This window comes from Apostichopus japonicus, chromosome 19 (assembly GCF_037975245.1).
Source record: "Apostichopus japonicus isolate 1M-3 chromosome 19, ASM3797524v1, whole genome shotgun sequence".
Lineage (NCBI taxonomy): Eukaryota > Metazoa > Echinodermata > Holothuroidea > Aspidochirotida > Stichopodidae > Apostichopus > Apostichopus japonicus.
The window spans coordinates 10311256-10337095 of NC_092579.1; the positions used below are offsets into that span (position 1 = coordinate 10311256).

At 37.7% G+C, this 25840-nt stretch overlaps 2 protein-coding genes across 5 annotated transcripts in view; one reads left to right on the plus strand and one right to left on the minus strand.

Moving 5' to 3' along the window:
- Nucleotides 1-8058: 8058 nt before the first annotated feature.
- LOC139959644 (small ribosomal subunit protein uS2-like) lies at nucleotides 8059-14712 on the plus strand. Its single transcript, XM_071957434.1, has 7 exons — nucleotides 8059-8116; nucleotides 9387-9555; nucleotides 9816-9934; nucleotides 10769-11014; nucleotides 11620-11748; nucleotides 12662-12793; nucleotides 13720-14712. The coding sequence occupies exons 2-7, from the start codon at nucleotides 9423-9425 to the stop codon at nucleotides 13966-13968; spliced, it is 1008 nt and encodes a 335-aa protein (XP_071813535.1). The 5' UTR covers nucleotides 8059-8116; nucleotides 9387-9422; the 3' UTR covers nucleotides 13969-14712.
- LOC139959641 (putative pyridoxal-dependent decarboxylase domain-containing protein 2) overlaps nucleotides 14203-25840 on the minus strand; it is a 43864-nt gene continuing 32226 nt past the window's right edge. For all 4 annotated transcript variants that reach the window (XM_071957428.1, XM_071957430.1, XM_071957427.1 and 1 more), the window contains 6 exons: nucleotides 25565-25677; nucleotides 24472-24712; nucleotides 23749-23841; nucleotides 22856-22958; nucleotides 21831-22134; nucleotides 14203-19671 (listed from right to left, as the gene is read on the minus strand). In XM_071957428.1, the coding sequence (XP_071813529.1) occupies nucleotides 19575-19671; nucleotides 21831-22134; nucleotides 22856-22958; nucleotides 23749-23841; nucleotides 24472-24712; nucleotides 25565-25677 (951 nt within the window). In that variant the 3' untranslated portion in view covers nucleotides 14203-19574. The remainder of the gene's footprint in view (nucleotides 19672-21830; nucleotides 22135-22855; nucleotides 22959-23748; nucleotides 23842-24471; nucleotides 24713-25564; nucleotides 25678-25840) is intronic.

The window sequence follows — 25840 nt, forward strand, 5'->3', positions numbered from 1 at the left end:
GAGCTTTGGGCAAAAGAAGTACTAACCTAGGCCACATAGTCTAATTACGGAGGGCATCACAATACTAGGGCTATATTTCGCCTGACATAGGCTTTGGATAAGCACTTAGCTGGCTATGCAATAGCGTTTTGAATGAAGAATTGTTAACAGACTTATCACTAAATTAGCTAGGCCTTACAGTTTCAGTCGAAAACTCCATCAGGCCTACCCTTTGGCCTACAGGCTTAACGTTAGGTTTTAGCCTAGAAAAGGCCCAGTCCATCTCCAGCTAACTTATCCTACAAAAGACAAAAATACCTGGCTAGGCCTCCTTGTGCCTGTCAACTCTTGTAGTTAATTGTCAAATTCTCACTGCAATCTCCAGGTTCAAAAGTTTTTAGGTCGGCAGGTCTGCTTTGGCTCTTCAGAAGATTAATTTTGTCACTGGGAACTGGGAGCCCAGCAGGGAAATCCTGGCACCACCCTAATTTATGTTATTTTCATGAAGAATGGGACTTTAAATATTACTTAATTACTTTCTTCTTAAAAAACTTTACTTTCATTTTAAAGGCTCACTTTGAAGATAGCCAATTCGAAAGGTGTCTTAGTGAAGGCAAGCGGAAGCTTAAGAAAGATGCCATCCCCACACTATTTCAGCATAGGAATCATCCCAAAAGAAGGAGAGTACTTAAGCGAGGTTCTGTGCCACCAGTGCAACGAAATGTATTAGTTGACCACAACTATTCTTGGTCACCAAATGAAGAACTGCAACTACAGTTTAATGATAAACTTGGTAAGTATTTAATGTTTATTTCACTTTTGATGGAAAATATCAATTAACCTTGGAAAAGGGCAATCATACTTTATTAAAATTGTTCAAGCAAATGATTATTGAAAACAGGTCCAGTGTTCCAACTGGCTGTGGTACTCACTTCTTAAGTCAACTCTTCATTATTTACTCAATCTACAGTATTCATTCTTCTTCCAACTCCTTTCATCATGCTTCTGAACTTGTCATTTCATTCCTGTTCCCTCCACACTAATCTAGAAATTTATCTGCTTAATTCTCACTCATTTCGTATTAAGTAAACCCTTCATCATTTACATCAATCTATTCATTCTTCTTCCAAATCTCTTCATCATGCAAATTTCAAATTAATCTGTCGAATTCTAACATCATGCTTTAAAAACATTACTAATCAGGCTTACAACTATTCATGCAGTTGAGACAAATATTTTGTGCCACCCAGCTGATGAAAGCTTTAGCTTTTCTGTAAATTTGTAACATAATATAAAGTAGCAAGTTTACAGAAGGTCCCGGGCACAAAACTGGTCTCACAAATAACCAAGAAAGGGACCAAAACTGGAAGGAAGGGTAATGATCATATTAAAACAAATAAGACCCAGAAATGATCCGTGATAATACGCTGCATATAATAGTTTTGCAGAAACAATCATTTTATTTGAGCCAAAAAAAAAAATTCTGTTAATTTTGTTTTCAAATTTGCAAGTCTTATGATCTTTCCCTACTTCCAGTCCTGGGGAATGGTTTTATTCCTCTGTGTACTAACATTTTATATAATAAAAATCATATTGCAGTATCTTATGTGTTTATTTTGACTTTGCATTCTATTCAAGATCGTGACATTGGAAATGCAACATCATCAGTCACACCAAATCAGCAAAGTAACAAAGGCCAAAGTAATCAACCATCAAAGTCTGAAGGTTCTCTAAGGTATCGTCTGCTTTGTGCCCAGAGAGAACTAAGGAAAATTAGGAAAGAGAAGGCAGCTATTGCTAAAAGCAAAAAGAGGCAGGAAAGTGTGTTTGCAGGTTTGTTTGCTCCTGACCAGATCAAAGCCATAGGTAGAGAGAGTACCAGGGGACACAAATGGGGCAGTGCTACCGTGAAGAAAGCTCTCCAACTGCGCTTTGCTTGTGGAACAACTGGGTACGAACTACTCCTTTCACAAAATCAACCACTGCCATCATTACGAACACTGCGAAGGAAGATGGAAGCAGTTAGATTTGAGCCAGGTGTTCTGCATGAGGTGTTCCAGAAGTTGGCCATAAAGGTAGGAGCAATGAAGGAGCAAGAGCGAGATTGTTGCTTGACACTTGACGAGATGTCAATAACCCCAAGTGTTGAGTATGACATTGGAAGTGGTAAAGTCCTTGGCAATGTTACACTTCCAGGACATGTTGGCAATGCTTCTCATGGCCTAGTGTTCATGTTGAGTGGGATTACCACTCGGTGGAAACAAGTGGTGGCCTACCACTACACAGGCTCTTCCTATGACGGTGCTGTTGTGAAGCCATTAATAATAGAAATAATTCAAGAGGCGCACAAGATAGGTCTCCATGTGGCTGCAGTTACCAGTGACATGGGAAGCATGAATCGAGCAACCTGGCGAAGTTTTGGCATCATCTGTGGAAAAGAATGCGTAACTGTTAATAAAATTCCACACCCTTGTCAGCCTCATCGCTATCTTCACTTCTTGGCAGATGTGCCGCATGTGCTCAAGAACCTGAAGGCAGCATTGATTACACACAAAATCATCACCATCCCAATGGATATATCTGCAGCTAACAAATTGCCAAGTAATAAAGTGAGTGTAACACCTGTCCAAGATCTCTTTAGTTTCCAGCAGAACAAAGATTTGAAATTGGCCCCAAAATTAACAGAAGCAACACTGAATCCTTCTCATTTCCAGAAAATGAAAGTATCACATGCAGTGAACTTTTTTAGTCATTCTGTTGCTGCAGCATTACGATTCCTTGTTAAATGTGAGGGTCACTCACCAGATGTGCTTACCACTGCATGGTTTCTTGATGAATGCAACCGGTGGTTTGACCTGATGTCAAGCCGACATCCTGTTATGGCCCTGAGTAAGGTGAATCCAGGACAATATCAAGCGGCTATTACAACTCTATCTAACATGATAAAGATGTTCAAGTCCATCAAAATAGGAACCAAAGGTTCTTGGAAGCCAGTCCAAACAGGCATTATTCTGTCAACACAGTCAATTTTGGACCTTCAAGAAGAACTGCTGGCAAGGGAAAATAAGTTCCTCCTGACATCACGTTTCACCCAAGATTGCTTGGAGAATCTATTCAGCAGTGTCCGCTCAAAAAACCCAATCCCTTCCCCAGTTGAATTCAAGTATGCCCTGCGAATAATAACCGTCTCCCAGTTCTTGAAGACACCAAATGCTGGAAACTATCAAAACGATGAGAACAACTTCCTCGCCGATTTCAGTTTTGAAACGCTAGACCGTCCAACATCACATGACATTCCTGAGGTGAACATTCATCTGAGACAAACACCTGACCCGATGACCACAGATGAAGAAAACAGCTTATACTACCTCAGTGGTTATTGCATATCTAGACTGAAACGAAATGATAAGCACTGCTCAAGCTGTTTGGACAGCATTCAATCCACTTCCCCATCATCTTCCATTTTGGCTACATTAACAAGCTATAAGGAGTACACTGAAGGTAACCTCGTTTATCCAAATCAAAAGGCTTTCCAATACCTCAAGACCGCCGAAATGACCTTCAGGAAGTATAGAAGTGATGACCTCATCAACATGGGGAATGCCAAGAAACAGTTGACCTTGGCTATTGATTCAACTGCAACCTGCCAATTTCCAGAGTGTCACAACATCAAAGGGAAACTGCTGTCAAGATACCTGAATGTCCGTCTCCACATCTTTTGTAAAAAGTTAAGGGCTGAAAATAAGACAGAAATTCAGCGTAAAAAGTCAGGTGGAGAGTTAGGTAGTAAAAGCATGGCAATGAGGCATGTGGTTAATAAAATCAAGTAAATAAATCAGACTTGAAGGACATACCGTAAGTTTGTCATAGTATTTTAAACCCAAATAGCTTCATTTTCAGTATTCTGTTCTGCCTGTTCAATACCCTTGCTGTAATTGTACTTCAATGATTTGGCATTAACTACAGTAGGCTATAAATGTTGGTCAACGACTATAACTATAATGTTAAGGTGCATACATTGCTAGGTAACCGTGTGTTTTCTGCTGTTCTAAGCCCACATATATACATTTACTAATAAGTAAATCACAATGGGCAATGTGGCGAGTAATGCAGTATATCAGATAATCAGTACCACCCTGGAACACATTACAGTACAGTACATGACCTCTATGACTGGTATGCAGATTTACTGTGTGATGAAACCTCCATGAGTTTGTTCAATAACCAGTATTAGATCTATAGAGTTTTCTTTGTTGTACTAGTTTCATATATGGACATTATGTGGCATTACTGTGGACATTTTGGTATATTTTGAATGGGATGGATCATATTTCAACTTCAGGGTCATTAGTGGGGAGTATGATACAGTGTTGTACAGTATACATACCAACACAGTTTTGCACCAAAACTTTGCATCTTGAATCATTTGTAGTCTAAAAAAGCTAGAATTGATGGTATGAGTATTTGATGTATGTGTAGAGTAGATTAATACTTTACGCATTCCATGTTTTACGTGGAATGATCTCACAAGTACGGTCACTGCTCTGTTCCGTATCCCAGAAAGAAGGAAATATGGCATGAAATTACCAATGACATTGTTCTGGCATATCCAAATTAATGTTTTTATGTAGAAATCAGCTTGTTATGGTATATTCAGGAATAAAAATATGAGTTTTCATAGCCAATTTGTATAGGCAAATTGTCCCGTACGTCACATGTCCCGTACATCACAGGACAATTTTAATTTGTGTAACCACTGTACTGGAATGGCTTCATATTTTTTTCTAATATGTTACAGCTTAGCCCTTGGAAGGTTAGGCTATTCACTAGTTATAACAGCTTGATCACTGCCCTCCTAATTTCAGAGGGGTTTCAGCTTTGCTCTTTAGTAAAAAAAACACAAAATTCTCTGGTCCCGTACTTCACACTGTACATTAATTAAGATGGGACCTAATTAAAGCAAGTGTAGGAAATCTTCATGAGTTTGTAATAAAGCAGCAGCAATAACAAATATGAAAACCTGAAAAAGTTTCTGGAAAAATAGATTTTATATAACTTTTAGACAAATTTAAGTCTCTGAAATGTCCCGTACGTCACAGTGCAAATAGCTTGGACCTGCCCATATGTGGAAACCGTAAAAGTTAAAAAGGATTCTATAACCATATTTTCAGTATATGGCATAGATAAAGTGAACCATGTATATTTCTTATGGCCAAACAACACAGACATACTGTATGTATCTCATGGACTGATTTTATCATGTTAATGTTTGTAATCCCATATCTAGCTATCACAACCCGAGGAGATCGTTCAGTCTATTTACAGATGAAGCAACTTGATCATTAATGATATTGAATCTCACATAACGGAGCTGTAAACAGTAATCTTAGTGTTGTTACTGTTGTTGGTACGGTACCATTCGGTGTTATTGATAATGATAGTATTACTGGAATATAATTATATTCAAATAATGTTTCTTGCAAAGTGAATTTTCTATGTCCATGGCTGGATAGTACCAAACATTGGACATTGACCCTATCAACTTTGTCCAGATGTTTAATTTGAAAATATGTGCCTCAGGGCATTTGTTTTCCCAAGAATTTCCAGTGCCATTATTTTTCAGTACACTTTGTTGATTCCCCAGTCTATGGTGTTTTAGTAAGTAAACATTCCCTCAAAAATTCATAATATCTAGTGTAAATCTGCTATTGTCTGACTGTTGTGTATATTTTGAAGCAGACTTTTGTTTCTTGAACATGTTTGAATAGCAAAAATTATTACTTCATATTGTTGTTACCTGCTGAAATATGTATTATTGTTATGCAGCTATGTGAACATTTTTCCAAGGTGATGTCCGAAACATTCAGTGATGTCCGATATGCTCTTTAAGTAACTTTCAATGAGCACTGAGGTATTGAACTATAATAAGTTCAAAACTGACATTATACCTTGTAGGTAGCTTGACAACAACAAAGACACCTATGTAACAAATGTAACTTTTGATATGATATGCTTTGTGTAGAAAACATTACAGTGATGTCCTAATACAGTTGTGGTGATGTCCGAAACATAGTCCAAGACAGTCTTATTCAAATCTATGAAACAAGTGTTTGCATTTTTCATTATTTCAAATGAATTTGATGTTGTTTGTTAACATCACATATCGTGATGAACTGATATACATATTGTTAAGTATTAACAAGCATGGCCTTCGTTTAATTGTCTTGTTGATCACTTGTATCCCTTTTTTTTTTTTTTGAACTTGGAACCAAGGAAGGGTTCATATATCTGTTTTAGTACAGTTATCAGTTTACTAAAATGCTTTTCTATTCATTATTATTGCCTTTCAATGAACATCATTTGTTTTATTACTAAATATTAGGTTATATTAGGTAAACATTGTTGGGTGATGTCCGAAACAAGATCTTTTTGGAGGAGTGATGTCTGAAACAACAGTCAAGTAAAAAAAAATTCTGAGAGGACATGACCCAGAATTTTCAGCTTTTGGTTAATATATGTGCTTATGTTGTGGTTTAATTTTATGGTATAATTGTTACTATTAATTTCAATTTTGTTCTTTAAAGAAAAAGTTTTTTAACTTTATTTCAGGAAAATTTAATTTTTGCTAACGATACTCTAATGTTTTTTTTAAAAACATCATCAATATCATTGAAAACTTGTCTTACAATAGCAAATTTTGTGTTAATAAAGAAATTAACAACAGAATTCCCAAATGTAGGAGCAATGGAATTACACACCACCATTGAAAAAGAACAAATTTTGGAAAATTTATAGATTGTCACACTTTCAACCATCTTGAATATAATTTCCAGAATAGTTAAAGCTCTGATCAATTCTGATTTATAAATTGCAGATATTAGTTATGTTATTTACTTAGAATAGAAGTTCTTTACTGTATTTTGAAAATTTGGTACCTCAGGCAACCAAATTGGGCGCTTTAATGTGAACAGACCCATTTGTGGTAACTTGTGTATGCTGAAAGTACTGTACGTATAGTGGCAGATAAAGATAATTTTCTTATAGAAATCTGCCAAAAGCAGATTTTCTAAGCCATTATTAACCCTTTTCAAGATTTTCATATAATTCAGTTATTTAGGCTAACTCAATTTAAAAAGAACACTTGGGTATAGCCTACTGCAATTTTGACAGAATATTCCAGCCAGCTATAGCCAATATATTCAGAATGTAAGAGAAGTACTTTGAAAGTTATAGCCTTACTATTTGACAGTTCTAATGTACACATGTCATCTAAGTGTAGATCATTAGTTAATATTCCCTGATCAAATCGATATGATTGTACATACTGTATGTGATATGAATAAAATTATTTCGAATTTCAATTAAAGACCTGTCTACTTTCTTTTATCATTTATATCAGCCAACAACTGATAGGCCTACTGAAAATCAATAGTAATCCGATAGACTGTAGTGATAAACCCTAACCATTGCCTTACCATGATGATGTAGGCTAGGCCTAGGTACTTATATAAAGTTAACTAGGTGTACAGTATGTATTATAGGTTTGTACTATACACATACATAAAGCTACGAGTGCCTGTGGGCATGAGAAGCTCCCGAGTCCTACACAACTGTAATGTTCAACTGTATCCCTACAAAGATACAGCTCACATGATTTAGAGCCATGAGCATTAGCAGTTCACCCTGTCTGTTTATTACTAAATAGTAATACTAGCCTATTGACTTACTACTGTAGGCTACTTCGCATGGATATTTCACTTACCTTGTCGTAGACCTTCATCATAAGAATAACCTCTCGTTTCGTGACGAACGGTTAAAGTAAATTGAATTATTTATGATTTTAATTACGTTGAAATTTTCTTCGAACGTGGTGCTACAATAAATGCATTTCTCCCATATAAGTAAACGCTACTAGCCTACCAATAGTGGGCTAGCTGTATAGTTCTTGTATAGATGTTGTACTGTTGCACTGTTTCTGCACGATTTCGCGCAACTGTTAAGGAACTATCATGGCGTCCATTGTAAACATATGACGTCACAAATTGCCAGTTGGCCGAACTCTCTAAATATACGGCTCTGGCCGTAATGTAAGTCGAGCGCCCTCTTCAAATCTAAGCTCCATTTGGCTTTGTACCCCGTAAGTATATGCTCCAAATAGACGCCCAAAACACGACTTCCACTGTATCCCAAGTCCTAAAATACCATTTCTCTGTGTTTAATGTCGTACTTTAAAAAGTAGGTGTAATGTTATGATGTATAAAATCGAAACAATGTACCATTTGGTGTCTCAATCGGGACAGCTTTATATAAGATCATGCGCCATAACACTAGGACCCTAAAGCATGTCGCCTAACGTCCAGTGTTTATCACTAATGTGCCCCATGTGGCTGGTGTTACAACGTAACCTTTCGTAGTGTTACCAGTACTCAGTAGGAGTCGAGTATGTGGTTTGCTATTTAAACTTACTAGCATTATGGACGGTATTTCTAATCAATCTGACCGACGTTAGGTGACGAGATAAAGGAGTTATTATAGAAAACTTTGCACATAAATATTTTCAAACTCTCTTAACATTAAAAAAAAAAAAGTGGCCATTCTTACGACTAGTCGTAAGAATAGTTTATAAATACGCATGTGTAGTTGCTTTAACGTGGCCATTTTTACGACTAGGAGTACAATTTTTATGACTAGGAGAACAATAATTTCCGGTTAGGGTTAAGGTTAGAGTTAGGGTTACCCCTACTAGGCTACATGCGCAGTTGCTTTATTTACTTTACTGCGCTTGAATTCGCCGATGCCTTAAGAATAGTTTATAAATAATTGTTACGACTAGTCATAAGAATAGCCACGGCCTAAAAAAAAGAAAGAAAGATTGGGGGTCAATGATGGGCCTTTTTCATTATAATAATGCATGAGTGTTCAAGTGGAATGCTTTGGTAATCTCGACATAGTCACTTGATTTGAGGGTGTTTTCACGTGGAGGAGTATTCTATAATGGCTCCCTCTGTTGCTATGCAACAGTTTGTTGTATTGGTACCTGTGTCTTGTGTAACCCATGTTGTGTACAGTGAAACATGCTACAACAACGTCATTCATGACTCAGTTTAAAGTCTCTATTCTGATGTCTTCTTTATCTGACATTACTAAGGAAGTTTTGTGATGAAGTGTGGAAAGTACTCTACTCTTATTACACTGCACCGTTTCTGTAGCCCTTAGTGCTGCATGAACCAACAGAGTATATACTTTCAATTTTTTTTATATTCTTTATTTTGTCATATTGAGTGACCATAGAATCGTCACAATTCCCAGCAGATGGGTGGGACCTACTCAAACACCCAAGACTTTAGGAATGGCCTAAGCCTAGAAAGTAATATGATTTGAATTTGTCTGCTATTTGCCTATTGCAGGGTTGATCACCATCGTTGCACAGATCAACATTCGCAATGTCCGGAGGATTAGATGTTTTGGCCCTTCGGGAGGAGGATGTGTCTAAGTTTTTAGCCGCAGGTACTCACCTTGGGTCCACCAGCGTTGACTATCAGATGTTACAGTATGTCTATAAGCGCAAGACTGACGGTGAGTGTCATCGTGCAAATCGTTTTCATGTAAACTTTGAATTACGGCTGGTTATATTATTTTGGTGGTAACATTTGATTCTAAGGAATTAAGCTGTCAAGTCCCGTTTTTGTCAGGTCAGGTTTTCTTCAGATGACGAATGAAATGTCGGTTAGTTCACAGAGTTTTCAGACATTTATCTTAGATCTTACTTTATTTTAATTAATCTAAAGTTGTCATGTTAGTGTATGTTATATGAAGCGTTATGTTCTGACATTTAGGAGTCCACATTATCAACCTGAGGAAAACATGGGAGAAACTGCTTCTCGCTGCCAGGATCTTGGTAACAATCGAGAACCCAGCTGACATCTGTGTGATCTCTGCCAAGCCCTATGGACAGGTATGATTAAGTTTATCATTGTACAGAACTTGCAAAATAACACATCTTTGAGACTTAAATGTTTGAGACTTAAATGGTGGTAGGAAACATCATGTGAAGTCATGGTCATATGATATTTAGCCTCAGAAAAACCAGCGCAAAGTTTCATTGGTCGATAAATTGTTTTGGTAAGATTTTTACCATTTTCCTTATCAGGTACATTGGATCAGTTGTAGGCAACACTCAAACCTCTCAAACCAATGGGAAAAAAGGAGCAAATGAATGATTTCTTTAAAGCAGCTTAGCTACCATGGAAACTGAATGCAGCTTTACTTTCTTTTATGATAATTGCATTGATTCCTTACATAACAGTATTATAACAGTATTAGTGATTGGGCAGCGACAGTTTACTATCCAATTAATTCGGTGTTTGTGTAAACACCGTGGCTAATTTAAAGAGCTTATTACAACATGAGCTGATGATTTTGTCTCAGTTATGCAAATTTTTGTTAAAAACTGTGGTCTTTCCAACCCTGGCACTACCATTGTCTAGTAATACCAAACAGGAGTTATCAAGTACAAGTAACAAATTGATACGATTTTTGAATCTTGTGTATTCTTTATCGGTAAACTGCAGCAGTTAGTGTTTGAGACCAGGCCAACAGTTGAGGCAACATCTATCACTAGTTTTGACCAAACAATAACACATAAAAGTGTGTAAAGGAGTCAAATTAACTTTCAACTTTATATCCAGATTGATAGACAAATCAAAACCTCCATGGTTTTTGTTTTCAAAAAATACAAGATCTTTCTAGTTTTTCATGCTTTCTAAACAAATTTTGTTATTGCAAACAGAGGGCAGTGCTGAAGTTCGCCAGCCACACTGGTGCGAGTCCCATTGCCGGCAGGTTCACTCCCGGAACTTTCACCAATCAGATCCAGGCTGCCTACCGTGAGCCCCGACTCTTGGTTGCCACCGATCCCCGATCTGACCACCAGCCAATCAAGGAGGCCTCCTATGTGAACATTCCTGTCATTGCATTCTGCAACACCGACTCTCCGCTACGCTTTGTGGATGTGGCTATCCCCTGTAACAACAAGGTAGGAGTCCTCTTGATGAGGAGTCAGTTCATCACATTTATGAAGCAGTATGACTCAGACATTTATCTTGCCGAATTGAGTAAACTGTATTTTCATAGTCAGGGAATAAATAAGTGTTCACATCTTGCAGAGCAGCTCTGAATTTGTTGTCGCTTGTGAAGTGTAGGGTTCATGTGTAAACAAGAGCCAAACATCTTTGAACTTGTATAGCAAATTGTAAATTGACCATTTTGCATAGCACATTTTTCTCTGCAATACTGGATAAATTATTCCCTCATAAGTGAGATGTTTGATTTTCAATTGTAGAACAGGTAGGTGTATTAAGCTTAGCTTAAACGATTTGTTTTAAATTTTATATATATTCCTCACAAAGCCATTCTGTCAATGACTCTTGATTCTCCTGATACTGATTCTCTGTTAGATGAAAGTGCAAGGCATATAACCTAGAGACAACTCTTTATTAATTCAGATATATATATAAATGCTTGGGTAGTTGTACAATAATAAACTGTTGCTGCTACACCCAACTAAAATGCCTTTAGAGGTTCATTGTAACACTGTGTTCACATGTTTTTATGACTTATTTGTTTGCTTGCCTGGTGTAGGGTATTCCCTCTATTGGATTGATGTGGTGGCTCCTCTCCCGGGAGGTGCTCCGTCTCAGAGGTGCCATCAGCCGTGAGGTTCCCTGGGATGTGATGCCCGATCTCTACTTCTATCGTGACCCACAGGAGGTCAGTCTACTTTCTCTTTAATATCTTCTCTTTGCAAAATTCCATGGCAATAATTTGTTCATTCCTCATTTTATGTTTTGTGGCGCTGAAACCCCAAAGCAGCACTCTGCTGACATCTTGGAAAACTTTACTTGGAACATTTATTCAGGTTGAATTCTTTGATAGATCAAAGTTGCAGTGAAATATTTCTCAAGAACGCATAGGACAAATTTTTTTTTGTCTGACCCAAGGATGTAGAGTTCATGGGAGTAAATTATCATATCTTTTCTCTATTCCAAACCATTGCTGCAATACAAAGTCTTCATTTAAGATGTAGGAGTAATTGTTGTCTTCCCGAGCTTCAATCGTGGCTGTACAAGTTCAGTGAGAAAGTATCTGGATGAAGGACTCTTTCACTGCAAGGCTCTTTCAGAAGTTTCCCACACTGCAGGGTGCTTCTTAGGGTCAACTCTTCAGAGGTTGCTGGCCTTGTATTAATGGAAGAGCATTACACAGAAATTCCTTTTACCCGATCACATCCACTATCGGGTTACATCGTCAATTAAAATGCTACAGATATGATGAAGGTTTAAATTGAATGATGTAGTATCTCTCTCAGCTATTTAGTGGATGTTTACATGAACTATTTAGTACAATCCCTTCCAGTCAAGTAAAAACAACAACAATAACCGCATACAGACTTGTGGAATGCACAAAACTACACAATAACCATGATCAATTAGAAATGTACATTTGCTCGATTACTTATTTTACAAGCTCGTACTTAACATTTTAACCCCTGCTTTACATAACTACGCCGACATGTATGAATATGTAACAGACATATACAGACAGAAACGTTAAAAACCAAGCTATTTTAGGCGATTAAAAGGCAATTTACATAACAATATCCTTGTTGTTGTTTTAATGATAGGTGGAGAAGGATGAGCAGGAGGCTCGTGAACGTGCCGCTCAGAAGGATGAGCCCCAGGCAGCTCCATACGTGGACCAATGGGGAGCAGATGTAATGGGAGTACCAGGAACTAAACCCCCAGAGGTGGCAGATGTAAGTTGAGATCAATATCTCTCTCTGTAAAATACTTGGGAAGTTAAAATAAAACTGTTAGCACACTGCTTATCCACTAGAGAGTCTGTGTAAGAGAATGTGTAAAAGTAGTTGCATCACTGTATAGTTGCACCCCATGCCACAAAGTGCTCTTGTCTAACACAGGAACACTTAAGAAGTAGTAAGTTGTGAGACTAAGAGTTTGTAACGTCAGTTTATGACCTCAGATGATCACAAATTTCATGGGATGAGAGGCTTTGGCACAATTAATAAAGATATTGCAGCCTATTGCTCATTTCTAAAGGTAACGTTTGATACACCCTGTTCTAATCTGTCCAAACCAACCTAAATTAGCATGAAAGTTGAAGTACACATTGACAATAGCAAATGACAACTCTCCTCTCCATGTAGAATATCTTCCTAGTTTCTTTGACCAAGTCTTCACCAATGCTCATGGACATGCATAAATGTCCATTTTCTAGTTTGATGTAAATAATACTGTCGAGGTCATGACGGTGTGTATATGTGTGTGCGTGTGACACCTTGCTTGCAGACACTATCTCTCGTAAGAAGCAACACTCGGATGGATCCCAAAACTTGAATATGAATGTCACATATTGAGCTCTAGAAGCCTATTCTTTTTGGTGGAGGTGAAAGGTCAAGATGTGAACACTTTTGTATAAGAAATGAGATATATCTCAAGAAACAAAGATTGGATTGATTTCATACATTGCTTTTCCAACTATGGGATATTTCAAAGGTAGACAACTTCTTGTGTTCCTTGCTTTTTTTCTTTTCTGTGTGGATATATTTCTTGTCACTATTGTTGGTTCTGTCTTTAATAGTTTGCAAAAAGTTAAAGAGGAAGGGGGAATAGAAAGACAAAGTGTAGATATAATGATTGTACTTTCTGTCTCTCTCTACAGTGGGCTGATCCCACCTTGTCTTCAGGTGCTGGATTAGTACCAACTGCCGTCCCAGCCGCTGCCCCACCAACATCGGCAGCAGCAGCCGCAGCAGCACCACCGCCGCCCACTGCCGCTGAGGTGGCCAATCCAACCCCAGCAGCCGGAGGCATGCAGACCTTCCAAGCCACTGAGTGGGCAGCAGAACCATCCAAGGATTGGTCTGCCGAACCAGCCGAATGGGGTGGCGGAACCCAGGACTGGGCATAAATCAATCCCAGAGAGGGAGGGCTGTGGTTGCAAGAGATTTAATTGAACAGGGCTTCCAGGCTTTGAAGTCTTTATGACACTTGGGATAGGGAAGCATTAAGAAAGGATCACAAAATTGCAAACTTGACATAGTCTGCCAGGTGTGTGTGTGTGTGTGTTTTGGAACCCCTGGTGTTGTAGGGTTGTTTGACATTAAGTGGTATTGTTCATGGAGAATGATGAACTTATTGAGAAAAGATGAGGAAGGGTGGAGGAATAGATGATGATGATGATGACGATGATGACTAGACATGGTAGGCGGTGCAGTAGCATAGCTTATATGTCTGAAAAATTATTTCAGTAACAAAAAGGCAAAAAAAAAATAAACCTGAGTTTTTTTTCCGTCAAGCAGCGACAAGGCTTTTTTCATTAAGATTAAGAGAGACGAAAGTATATGGAAAGAAAAGTAGCCGATTTGTGGCAGTGGTTTCATTAAGTGAGCTGTTACATTAATGTTAAAGTGCTGCTCTTTTTATGGCCTCATTTTTGTGGAGGCATCTTTTTCTTTTTGTGTTCGTTCCTCCACCCTCCCCTCCCCCCAATGCACACCCTGGTGGACTATGTGTATGATGATGGTAAATTAATTGTGTATTTGAAACGTGTGGTTACTTTGTGATTGAAAGTGGATCAGTAGTTCTGTCTGTTAAATCTCATGAAGCTTCCTAGAAGCCAATAATCGATAATAAAATGACATAGACATGCCAACTTGAAGTTTTGTGCTTGTTCTCCTTGAGTTTGTGATGAAAGGTGTTTGGGAAACAGACTGGAACTTGTGATATCAAGTTCAAATATATTCAAGGTGAAGTCCAAAGTGTGAAGCTGCACATTCGTGCAGAAATGGTTTTAAAACAGAAGAGGTGGCCAGTTGGGTGGGGGGGGGGGGTGAGGGTGGTGGGGCAGGACCAAGGTGAAAATCAGCCTGCTTGTAGTTGGGGTCTAAGGTGGGACCAGAATACTTCAAAGAAAAGTCACCCAAGATGTACCCTAGGCACAAAAACCAGCAACTTAATCCACTCTGAACCCCAGTCCCACTACATCCCATTAAATGATATTTTTCACTTTTGACCATACCCAAGGTCATACCCACTGTTCAGCACTTAATAGCATCATTACAAGTGCACTGGTGGGCCAAAAGAAGAAAGGAATGTTTACTGGAATTGGGGTGGGCTTCAAGGAACCTTTGGAATGTCAAAGACATTGGCCAGACCATGTGCAGGAAAAAACACTCGGTGCAAAATCAACTATTCTTTTCTCACATAACTCTTCCTTTCTCACATATCAAGCCTTGCCTCCCCAATCTCTCCAAAAGGACAAAGAATGAACATACATTGAGGCATATTTATTTTATAGAAAGTTATTTTCCCTTTATTCAGTTCTGACTCTTCACCAATGATGAGAATGGCATTGTCTATCACAAAATGAGTCCTAGAAAACTGCAAAAAAAAAAAAAAAAAATAGAGGTGTATCTATTAAACAGAGTATAATTATCTGCGTAAAATTAAATAATTTCTCAGTAAGTTTAAAATTAACATTGAGATGAATAAAAACATATTAAAGATGACAAAGAGTAAAAGAACTAATACCTCTATTGTAAAGAGCAACTAAATCAGATACTCTCTTCATGAATGCAATCGCCATTGAAGAAAAGATTACCTTTATATATGATATTTGTAACATTTAGCTGCAAGAAATAGGACTTCAGAATATGCACCCCAGGATTTTGTTGTTTGCTGGGGAAAGGTGTGCAAAATTTGCATTTTATGACCACCCTGGAGGACACAATTTGAACTTGATGGGTGAATTTACCTGTGACCTTACTGATAACTTCTGTAGTTTGTATGAAGTTTGGGGTGGGGATTATAGAAAGTAATGTTGGGGGAGGGCTTGAGGCAAGCACTGGTATATAACAATATTGCTACAGATAGCAGTCCATTACAAAATACCGTCAAAATATCAAACATTTGGGGCTTTGTTACGTTTCTCATAAATGGCTAAAAACGCTATGGCAACTGCATGGAAAAGTTTAAATAATTACATCAGTCATAAACCCCCATCCCAGGGGTGGGCAACCTTTTTTGAATGAATGGGCCAGATATACGAAGTGAAAAATTGACTGGGCCGCACCTAACCAACGACCTGCTGTTGATTTCAAACCTTTGATTCCGAGGACTTTCAAGTTCACAAAAACAATGTCAATCAGTACAGTTGATTATTAATGGGGATAATAGGCCTACCTGACAGCATCATTAGTGCCGATAAATTCGAAGCAGCTAGCTCGTTTTTTGTGATGATGTAAATAGATTGATATATTTTTTTTCCTTGAGACATCTCACGGGCCGCAAAAAAATCACTGACTGGCTGCATGTGGCCCGCGAGTCGTAGGTTGCCCACCCCAGGCCTATCCTGTAGGTTAGGAAAACGCACTTTAACCAACAAAGAAAGAAAAATGCTTATTGGAGAACCTGGCATTTCCCCATGTCAAACATGTACAACATCATGCTCACACAAGAGCATTCATTCACAATGAAACAGTTCAACACAGTGTAGCTTTGACTCTCCAAAAAACACACTAATGATCTTGTGGGGTTAGCTCGCTCTCAGAAACTATAAGGGTTTAACCTTTACCCGACAAATTTTCTTTTGGCTGGCAGTGGAGAAAATACCTGAAGCAAACCTTGGTAATAAATGTAATTAAGATATATCATTGATACTAATGCAGAAAATTACAATATATATTCTGGTGAATCGTTTAGAGGTTCACTGGAAAAAACAAGCTCTACAACAACAAAAAAAGTGATTTTGCAGTAACTGAAGAATGAGTGATTCCTTCCAAGGAAGTAGATCCTTTCGCTAGTTTCTTCGAACTTTCACAGATAAATATGAAATATCTTCACTAAATCTGGTGAGAAATGGATTACTGTATGTCCATGACAGTCGACCAGCAACCAGAATTTTGGCCGAAAGCTGTGATTTATTTATTAATTATTATTTTTTTTTAAATGAAATGACTTTTCAATCTCCTTGTCCCACCTCTCTTCCATCCCTCCCTGTCACATTAAAGTTGGAATGCTACTTTTAATCAATGTATCATATTCTGTTCCAAAACAAAAATGTAAACGTAGAAAATCATTGACGACGAAAACAGTTTAATCTGGCAGGTACAGAAAGTTGAACAAGGCGTAATGCATCAATTCATGCTCAAAGTTTACATAAAGATATATTGAGAGTGCCTGCCACATCATGAAAATTTCCATGGATATGCTTAACTAAAACTGCTAAAGAGGAGGTGAAAAATTTATATTTCAACAGATTTTAATCAAAGCTTGATCAGTCTGCAATCTGTCATTTATTCTAACAATTTCACAATTTGTAGCAACCGCTGTTTTCAGCACTGGAAGTACTTATTATTAAGACAAATTTTGAGTTGACCCAAATATTTCTGAGTATGCAAAACTTAATTTCAATATGGTGGCTCTTCAATTTTCATGCCCATTGTACCGACAGCATTTAAGTAGCATTACAAGATGAACAATGTCAAGCTCACAAAGTGAATCTGTATTTTAATGAAAGAAATTGTCAGTCATCCATTCAATTACTTTGTATTTCATGTCGGGTCAGCAAGCATTCAAACATTGGGTTTATGAATCTACCTTTCTCAAATAGAAAGACCCATGAGATGAGACCTTAATAGGGTATATAAAAGACATGATATGAAACTGTAAAAAAAGGAAAGAATTTCAGACTAAATGTTTTGTTTCTTGTAAAACATAACTGAGAAACTTGAATGGAAAAAACACAAAAAACAATACAATGACAGGTTCTACAATGAAAACAAGTATCAAAAGATGGACATAACAATAATAATAATCATCATAAAAAAAAAAAATTAAAAGAGCAGCTTTGCTGTATGTCAAATATAAAATATACAATACTTTAATATGGGGATAGTGGTTGTCTCTCCTTCAGTTCCGTCCTACAAACATATATTTAACTAACAGTATTTAAAGGGAGTGAAGACTCGCGCAAAAAGAAACATCTCATGCCGGTAATCTGACCTAGTTTCGACTGAGGTGTAACTGAAGTGTTAGACACCACCATCGATCCCAGAAAATACATACACAGCTTGCTACCGTCGGTAATTAGACACTAGTGTACAGTCAGTACATACAGCTACGGTCAATACGCACAGCACAGTGTATAAACGATACAGCGATGGGCATCTCAGGTCCAGCTAAAGATAACAACTTGGCTATCACGTTTCATTACTGTTTGCATTTTGTAGCGACACAAACAAAATATCACTTGCAAGCAACAGAAAGTAAACTTTTTCAGATTGCCGCACGGCGTTTGGGGTGAGTCTGCAATGCCTTTAACTAACACCTCTAGTCCAGTGTTAATACAAAAAGGAAAATGAATACAAATCAAGAGTTGTACGGTCTTTTACATGTTGGTTCTTGTTTACATATAACACTCCATATATGTCATCAATGAGTCTGCTTGTTTCCTCTTCAAATTACGTTATCTGAATTTTATTCTTCCCGATACAAAAAAAAGAGAAAAAGTTGGCAAGAACAGAAATCAAGTCAAGGGTCTATCAATTAGCAACCAATTTTGCTCTCTTCAGAATGTGACTTAGCCTCCAACTTCAGACGACTTCATTAATGACATCATGACTAATCCATGCCAAAACACTTGTTCTTTTAACTGTAATAACAATATTGGAACAATGACGGTTTTGGGAAAAGTGAACTGAATAGAGTAAAATACTTATCAACGAGACTACGAATTATTGAATGAAAATGCTAACTTTCTAATGCAAAGTGGGATGAGGGGGGCGTAAGAGGAGCAAGGGAGTTGAATGACATGCCAGTGATGGTATCTAATTGCCAGGGAGGGAAGCAAGTCTGTTTGAAACTGAACCATATCTAAACAAGAATAGAATAAATTTCTGATAAAATTATCAAATATACTAATAACTTACATTCTATTCTGTATTTTTAACTAAGAAGCTGTGAATGATGTAAGAAGGTGTACTAATCCCTTTCAAAACAATTCCTTTTTCAACAAATAAACCAATAACCATATCCCCACCCATTTATGTTCTCATATCTTTATATAATACTACTAATTAAATGCCAACAGTAAAAATAAAACAAAAAAATGTTGACAACTTGTCGTCGATTTTACAAAGTAGTCACAAAATTGTGAGATATTAAAAATAACAATATTTAAGCTTTATAATCCCAGTATAGATAGAAATGCATAAATTTATAGAAGTATACTATTTTTCAAGACAAATAGAAAGGAAAAAAAAAAACAATATCCAGAGGATAAACAACATCCTTATAGTGAAATATGTCAATTTTTGTTTAGAAAAAAAATCACCACTTGGGAATGACTGAAGATAAAAATAAATATCAGACCAAAATTATTTGGCGTTTTATAATTTAGAAAAAAAAAAATCATTTCTGAACACTTTCTGTTTTCATGAATCCGCTTCTGGGACTCTCCATGGAAGTGATGAGTGATGATGGAGAGCCTGGTAACCATGGTTACTATCTGTTTCTTCATTTCAAATCACTGTCATCTGCAGTTCCTTCTGCTTCCTTGGATGAGTCAACTGCCTCTTCTGCAGTTGCTGGTGTGTTCGAAATTACCTCCTCCCTGTAGGGCAAAACAGGTATTTACAATTAATATGAAGTAAATTATGTTTTCATATGTCCGGTTTTTCGCTGCACTTCCATTTTTCTCCTACATTAGGTGAGTTACTATCCCATTGGGATTTTAATGTCTCGATATTTAGGTAGTTCCCACAAGATTCAAAACCGGTGGAAAGACTTTCTCAAAGGTGATTTGGCTATCCGGCCACTTCAAGACAATAATGTTACTGTTGGATTTAACAACAGAATTTTGACAATAGTAATGGCACTTTCTATTATTAATAGAGTGATAATATTTGATCTCTGTGAACATTTTTTAATGCAGTGATAAATAGTGGTGGATTTAAGTAAAGGCTGATACAACAATTGCGATATGTATGTTAAAACACTTCAATTTGAATCTATGGTGTTTTAGTCATGTGATGTGCAGTACTATATTAAACATGGGTACGCACAATGGCTAAAAGCCGGTGTAACTGGGGCATTTGGACAGTTTGCAACAGACATGGCAGAAATTGCCTTTTATAATTCCAAACATTTCATTTAAATCAACCTAATTAATAAATAAACAATAATGGGCACAATTTGTGTGTGTGTGTGGCTATATAATAATTATGCCCACATCTAGTACTATTACGTTACCAGAAGACTGTTTGATCTTCGTCATGCTCCCATGTCATTACATGATGTCATTGTATAGACATAACAAAAGTGAGCTGTGACAATATGATAGAAATGATTAAATCACTGTCTCTAATATTTCATGATTTAAAGGATTCTTTAAATTTAAAAAAAATATATATCACATAAATACTGAGTAAATTGAGAAGTGAATCTAGCCACCATGATCTTATCTACATAGGTGAGGGAGAGGTCCATAGGAAGAATAATTCCACAAACAGCCCCCCCCCCAAAAAAAAAAAAAAAAAATCTTCATGTTTCTTCCATCATTGTAGACTGCTGGTATGCCACAACACTATTCTATAAGGAAACATAGCAGGCATATTAACACACAGCTGGACCTCTCTAACAGTGAAGCCACATAAAGCAAAGGACTTTAACAGAGGAAGATAGGAGTGGGTGGGGTAAACACCTAGAAGGGGTAGGTGGGTGGTGCAGAGGACTATACACGTAGCAACTCAAATGCCGCTTGACAACGGGGAGTGAAGCCGGGGTGTCAGGGATTCAAATGGAGCTAAAGTTTGCAAAGCTGCAACAGTTTTTCAAAAATATGTCACCACGAGCGCAAACACATAGACATTATCACCCTCAGTCCAGGAAGACACTATCGTTATCACTCTCTGAGTGGTGGTTTCGGGAGGAGAGGTGGCGCCCTCCGGCTAACAAGTCCGCCAGGGTATCGCCCTGATAGATTGCGCTGAATAAACAGATGAATGGCGAGATATTAACCAATCCCCTCCACAGATACTAGTCTCAGATCCTATTACACATGATTCATAACATTACTAAGAAACTGGATACTCAAAAGATGCCTTTACAAAAGCACCCAAAGTTTTATAATAATAAGACAAACCCCTTTCCTCTCCCAGTCCTTTTTACCCTCCTCCTAGTACCCCTTTTCCCTTCCCAGGCACCTTTACACCTTTTCAGTCCTTGAAAATCTTCCCAGTCTCTTTTATTCCATCCAAGTCCCTTTCATCCCTTACAAGTCCCAATAACCCCAACCCCCACTCAGTACCTCCAATTTATTCCCAGTCCCTTTTGAAGCCTCCCTGAGCCGCTTACCCTTCTCAGTTATTATACCATTACAGTCCCTCTTATCCCAATCCTGCCCCATTGATCACCTCTTGGTCCATTAATAGGTTCCATGCTAAATGATATTAAAGTACCAAATATTTGGAATGGATGTCATGTACCCCTTGGTATTCCTTCCTACCTTATTTCCTCATCTTCTATCACTTTCATCATTTGTAAGAACCTTACGAATGTAACCCCCCCCTCCCCCCGCCACCCAAGACAAACCTTTTTAGAAGTTACTCATCCCTTCTAAAATAAGTTAAACACAATGGATGACGATAATAAACATGAGGAAAATACCGTAAAAGCTACCTCAAATACAGTTAAGAGACAGACCTGAGAGAAACCCCACATCACATAGCCTTCTCTCCCATCATTCTCTTCCAAACAGTTCCCAATACTCACTGTTGGCTCTCAGCACCATCCTCCATGATCTGCTTCCCTTGAACTTCCTGGCTCTCCTCTCCTTCCAAATCTTTCTTCTTCAGGATGGATTTTGGTGGATCGCCGGGTATCGGTCCGTTGGGGGTGGCAGCCGGAGTTTCCTCCTTGACCTCCTCCTCCGATGGTGTCTCCGTCTCTTGGCCTCCATCTTCGTCACCGCTGGTCACTGGCGTCGGCTCAGGCGTTTGAGGAGGAGTTTTTCCGTCATCATCTTTGAATAGCTGCATCTTCAGGTTGTAGGTTGCCTCTGTACTAGCCAGTTGTCCTGTCAAAATGAGGCAATAGTACAAGAGTGTTAATTCGGGGTTGAGACTACAAAAGTGAATCTGTGATGTTAATTCATTTATCTGTTTTATCGCCAATTGTGTACAATGGGAAAGGAAGTCTCCTATAAAAGTCTTAAAAAGACTTAACAAGGTAGGAGACTCCCTGGGAGAAAAGAAAAATGTACAATTATATATCATGCATTATATACATAAGGATTAAATATACAGTAATAATATCCTAATGATGCTGAGATGGATACGTGAATAGGTTATATGATACTAGAACGAGTTAATAAATTCCTTTTTTCAAATGTCTGGTGAATGTGGGTTTTGAAGTTATAGACTTCAACTTTTTTGATAGATCAAAAAATGTTGCAACCTATATATCTATATATGCTTTGTTCAAGGGTTCTTCTGTAATATTTCAGGTTATCTATCATTAATATTAAAATCCTCTCGGACTATTCTTTTCGAAACAAGGGTTAATTGATGTGCGACCACTTAAGAAAACTTAATATTGCACAGCCACTTTACATACAACTTGATATTGTATGAGAATTGAGCATATGTCTGAGCCATTAACAATATGCGGACAGAATCTATCTTTACTTTAAAGCCCTTTGCTTCATTTATATTTAGTTTGAGAAATCTAACTACAAATTGAGTGGGATTTACTACACTTGACTCTTCGTCAAATAGTGAATGTCTGGTTGATCTCACCTGAGGAGAGGTTGAGTGTACGACCCTTGATGACTGCATCCTTGGGGGGAGGAGACCACCAATTGACGAAAGCGCTCATCAGTGGTATCTGTCTCAGAACACCCTGGAAGAAAAGACAAGAGTGAATTCAGAAATGAATCACTGATTAAAAGGAGACATCTTAAAAAAGCCCAAGTTAGAAACTTTTCTTTGTGTGAACCCAGTCTATCATCTCTAAAGGTCTGTCAGAAACTCTATCATAAGTCCATTAAAGCAGGTTATAACAGAGCAGTAATATTAGGTGGTTTGTTTTCCTGCCCCCACAAAAACCTCTGTCACTTTTAAAGCTACTCAAGGCAAAAGAATATTTATCCACTCGGCAGTATTTTCAATCATTTTGTTGGTATTTTTATTTTTATTAAATGATCAGTGTTTGGCATTGATATCATACCTTCTGTGGTATAATCTAGGTTGTGCATTAAGGAGAATTTTTTTATACTATATTCCTTGTTTTGGTATGTTAAGTTGACATGCACTGAAGTACACAAAATAGTACATGCAAGATGACAGGATAGATTTTCAGCTCTGTGCATCACTCCACTATGAAGGAATGATAAGGATGGAATGATCTAGGAGTGTTAGATCAGTGGTTAACGCCGGTGCGTTCCATTCATAAGGTCCCCGGTTCGAGTCACTCCAAGATTAATGTATGTCATTCAGTTACAGAGTTGTTGACAATTAACAATTCATAATCATGGACGTTAAATATGAATGTAAGAAACGGACTTCGGTCAGCTTGCGGCTTTGATAAGCCAATGATGGTTCTTCGTGACTTCCTGCTTGCAGGAGGATCTTAAATACATACATACATTATATCAGTGACTCTGTGAGATGCACTCTTTCTCAAACCTTACCTCTTCCATTAATTTATTTTCATTCTCCTTCTCCAATTCCTTCACTGCTTCTTCAATTCCTTTTCTGATGATTTCAGACATACTCTCCAAAAACTGAAAGAAAAATAATACAAGCATAGGATAATTCAGCGAACATCAGAAACTATAAAGGGACAATTCCCCCGTCTTTGGTCTGTCGCCCCTCTCCCACAACCTCAACCCCCCACCCCCATCATCACCGCTGCTACAAAATACGTCCTTCCTCAATCTACTACAATCCTTAGTGTAAATCCATGGGACTTTTACATATCTACACTTCACGACTAAATTCAAAAAGGAAGGGAGGATTCTTCGTCCTTTTGGAATAATTTCACAGGGAAGGTTTGTAACTCCGTCAGCAAATTTACAAAGAGGAAGAAGTTGACTTGTCCTTAAAACCCAGATATATTATAAAAACTTACAGCTTCATCAACAAGAAGTTTATTATTTGGATGTGACTTTTCACAAAGCCATATCGTTGATGATGTTATCAAGTCAAATCTCAAAATCTGTACTGTAAATTTTCAATTCAATTTCTTTATTCCAGTATAAATTACAAAATTTATAAATAGGACACAAACTAATGATACATAAAAGACGTAAAATGTACAATAATGAAAGAATGAACAAATAAGAAATAAGATGGAGGATTAGAAGTTTGAAAGATTAAAAGTGGGCAGTCCAGCAGCTAGTACTACAATTTACCTTGGATGAATCTTCCAGCTCTTTGCCAATAGCCCAGGCACCTTCCACGATCTCTTCGATGTTTGTGCCGGGCTTGACGACCCCTACCCCCACGGCTATCGTGTCCCTGTCGGCCGGCAGGGCTATCAGGGGGAGTTTCTCCTCACCGATCTCCAACCTCTGGATGATGTCAGAGTTGACAGAGATGAGTTCCTTCCTACCAGCCTCTGAATCTTCCTTCTTCAGGTAGTCTGGAATAAATCTATTTTACAGCAAAAAATAAGTTAGTTAAAAATGTTTACATTTAAGTGTCTGAGGAAGAAGTAGCTCTCTGGTTTAAAAGGCGTTTGGTGAGCACAGTAATACACTCATGGCTGGGAGAAAAACAACATCTCTTTTCATTTACAATAACGATAACGGCAATTCTGCTTCGTTTTAAGTTACGACTTTGGTAGAAATATTTTGCTTGGGTTGATGAAATCCAAACATGTTTGCTGTCAGATGGATAGTATATCTTCTTTGGTTTGAATCTTGATACAATGAAAGTAAAATCTTGTGCCAGGCAAGAGTATCAACCAAAATAACTTCATAAACAACAATAGTGTGGATTCTTCAAGATGACTGGTTAGTTACAAAATGATATCTCCAAAAAGCAATTGATTTATGCTAAGTAACAAAGCTTATTTCTTCATATAACTAATCCACAGCATTGTTGAAAAGCCATTGCTCGAGTGTATTACTAGAAGCTGAATCTTTATGGCTCTGTTGAGTTTAGATGCCTTATTTTTAACTGTGTTAAACAGCAGATAAATGTCTACAGAATTATACCCTTATGGCAGCCTACCACACATTCAGAGTGCAAACATAAATGGGCCTAGCTCCAATTGGCAAAAAATATGGCTCATGGGAAGAGATATTATCATTGTCATTAGGTAAATAGGCTCACAGCAAGCTAAACTGAATCTGTTTGGATGCCCAGCAATACTTCATAAAACATGTATGGAATTCTGTTCACCAGTTACATAAGTAATTTATAAGTTACATTATCAGTTAAAGTGTTAAATCAAGATCCAAAAATCCCTACACAGACTTTTCCAATAACATGGACACTTACTGCACTGCACCTAGTCCCGCATGACTGGCATCCTCTATATAGATCAGGTTCTCCCGGTCCTCTACCAAACTCTTAAAGGTTGACCTCTGCTTTATCGTGTAGTCAAGGTCGTTCTGTATCCATGGAGATATAAGAGACAAGACATTATCCATAATTAATTCCTTTCAATCCTGCGGTCACTGATTCCTAACCCATTCTGACCAGTTAATTCTTTTGCTCTTTCCAAAACTTCATCATTACGACAGTTTTCTTTTGATGAGTTAATTATACCCTTGA

Excerpts from the sequence above, each read along its gene's own strand:
- LOC139959644 (XM_071957434.1), top strand. The coding sequence starts at position 9,423 with ATGTCCGGAGGATTAGATGTTTTGGCCCTTCGGGAGGAGGATGTGTCT. Across the intron at positions 9,935-10,768 it reads CTGCCAAGCCCTATGGACAG|AGGGCAGTGCTGAAGTTCGC; the intron begins GTATGATTAAGT and ends TATTGCAAACAG. Across the intron at positions 12,794-13,719 it reads AACCCCCAGAGGTGGCAGAT|TGGGCTGATCCCACCTTGTC; the intron begins GTAAGTTGAGAT and ends CTCTCTCTACAG.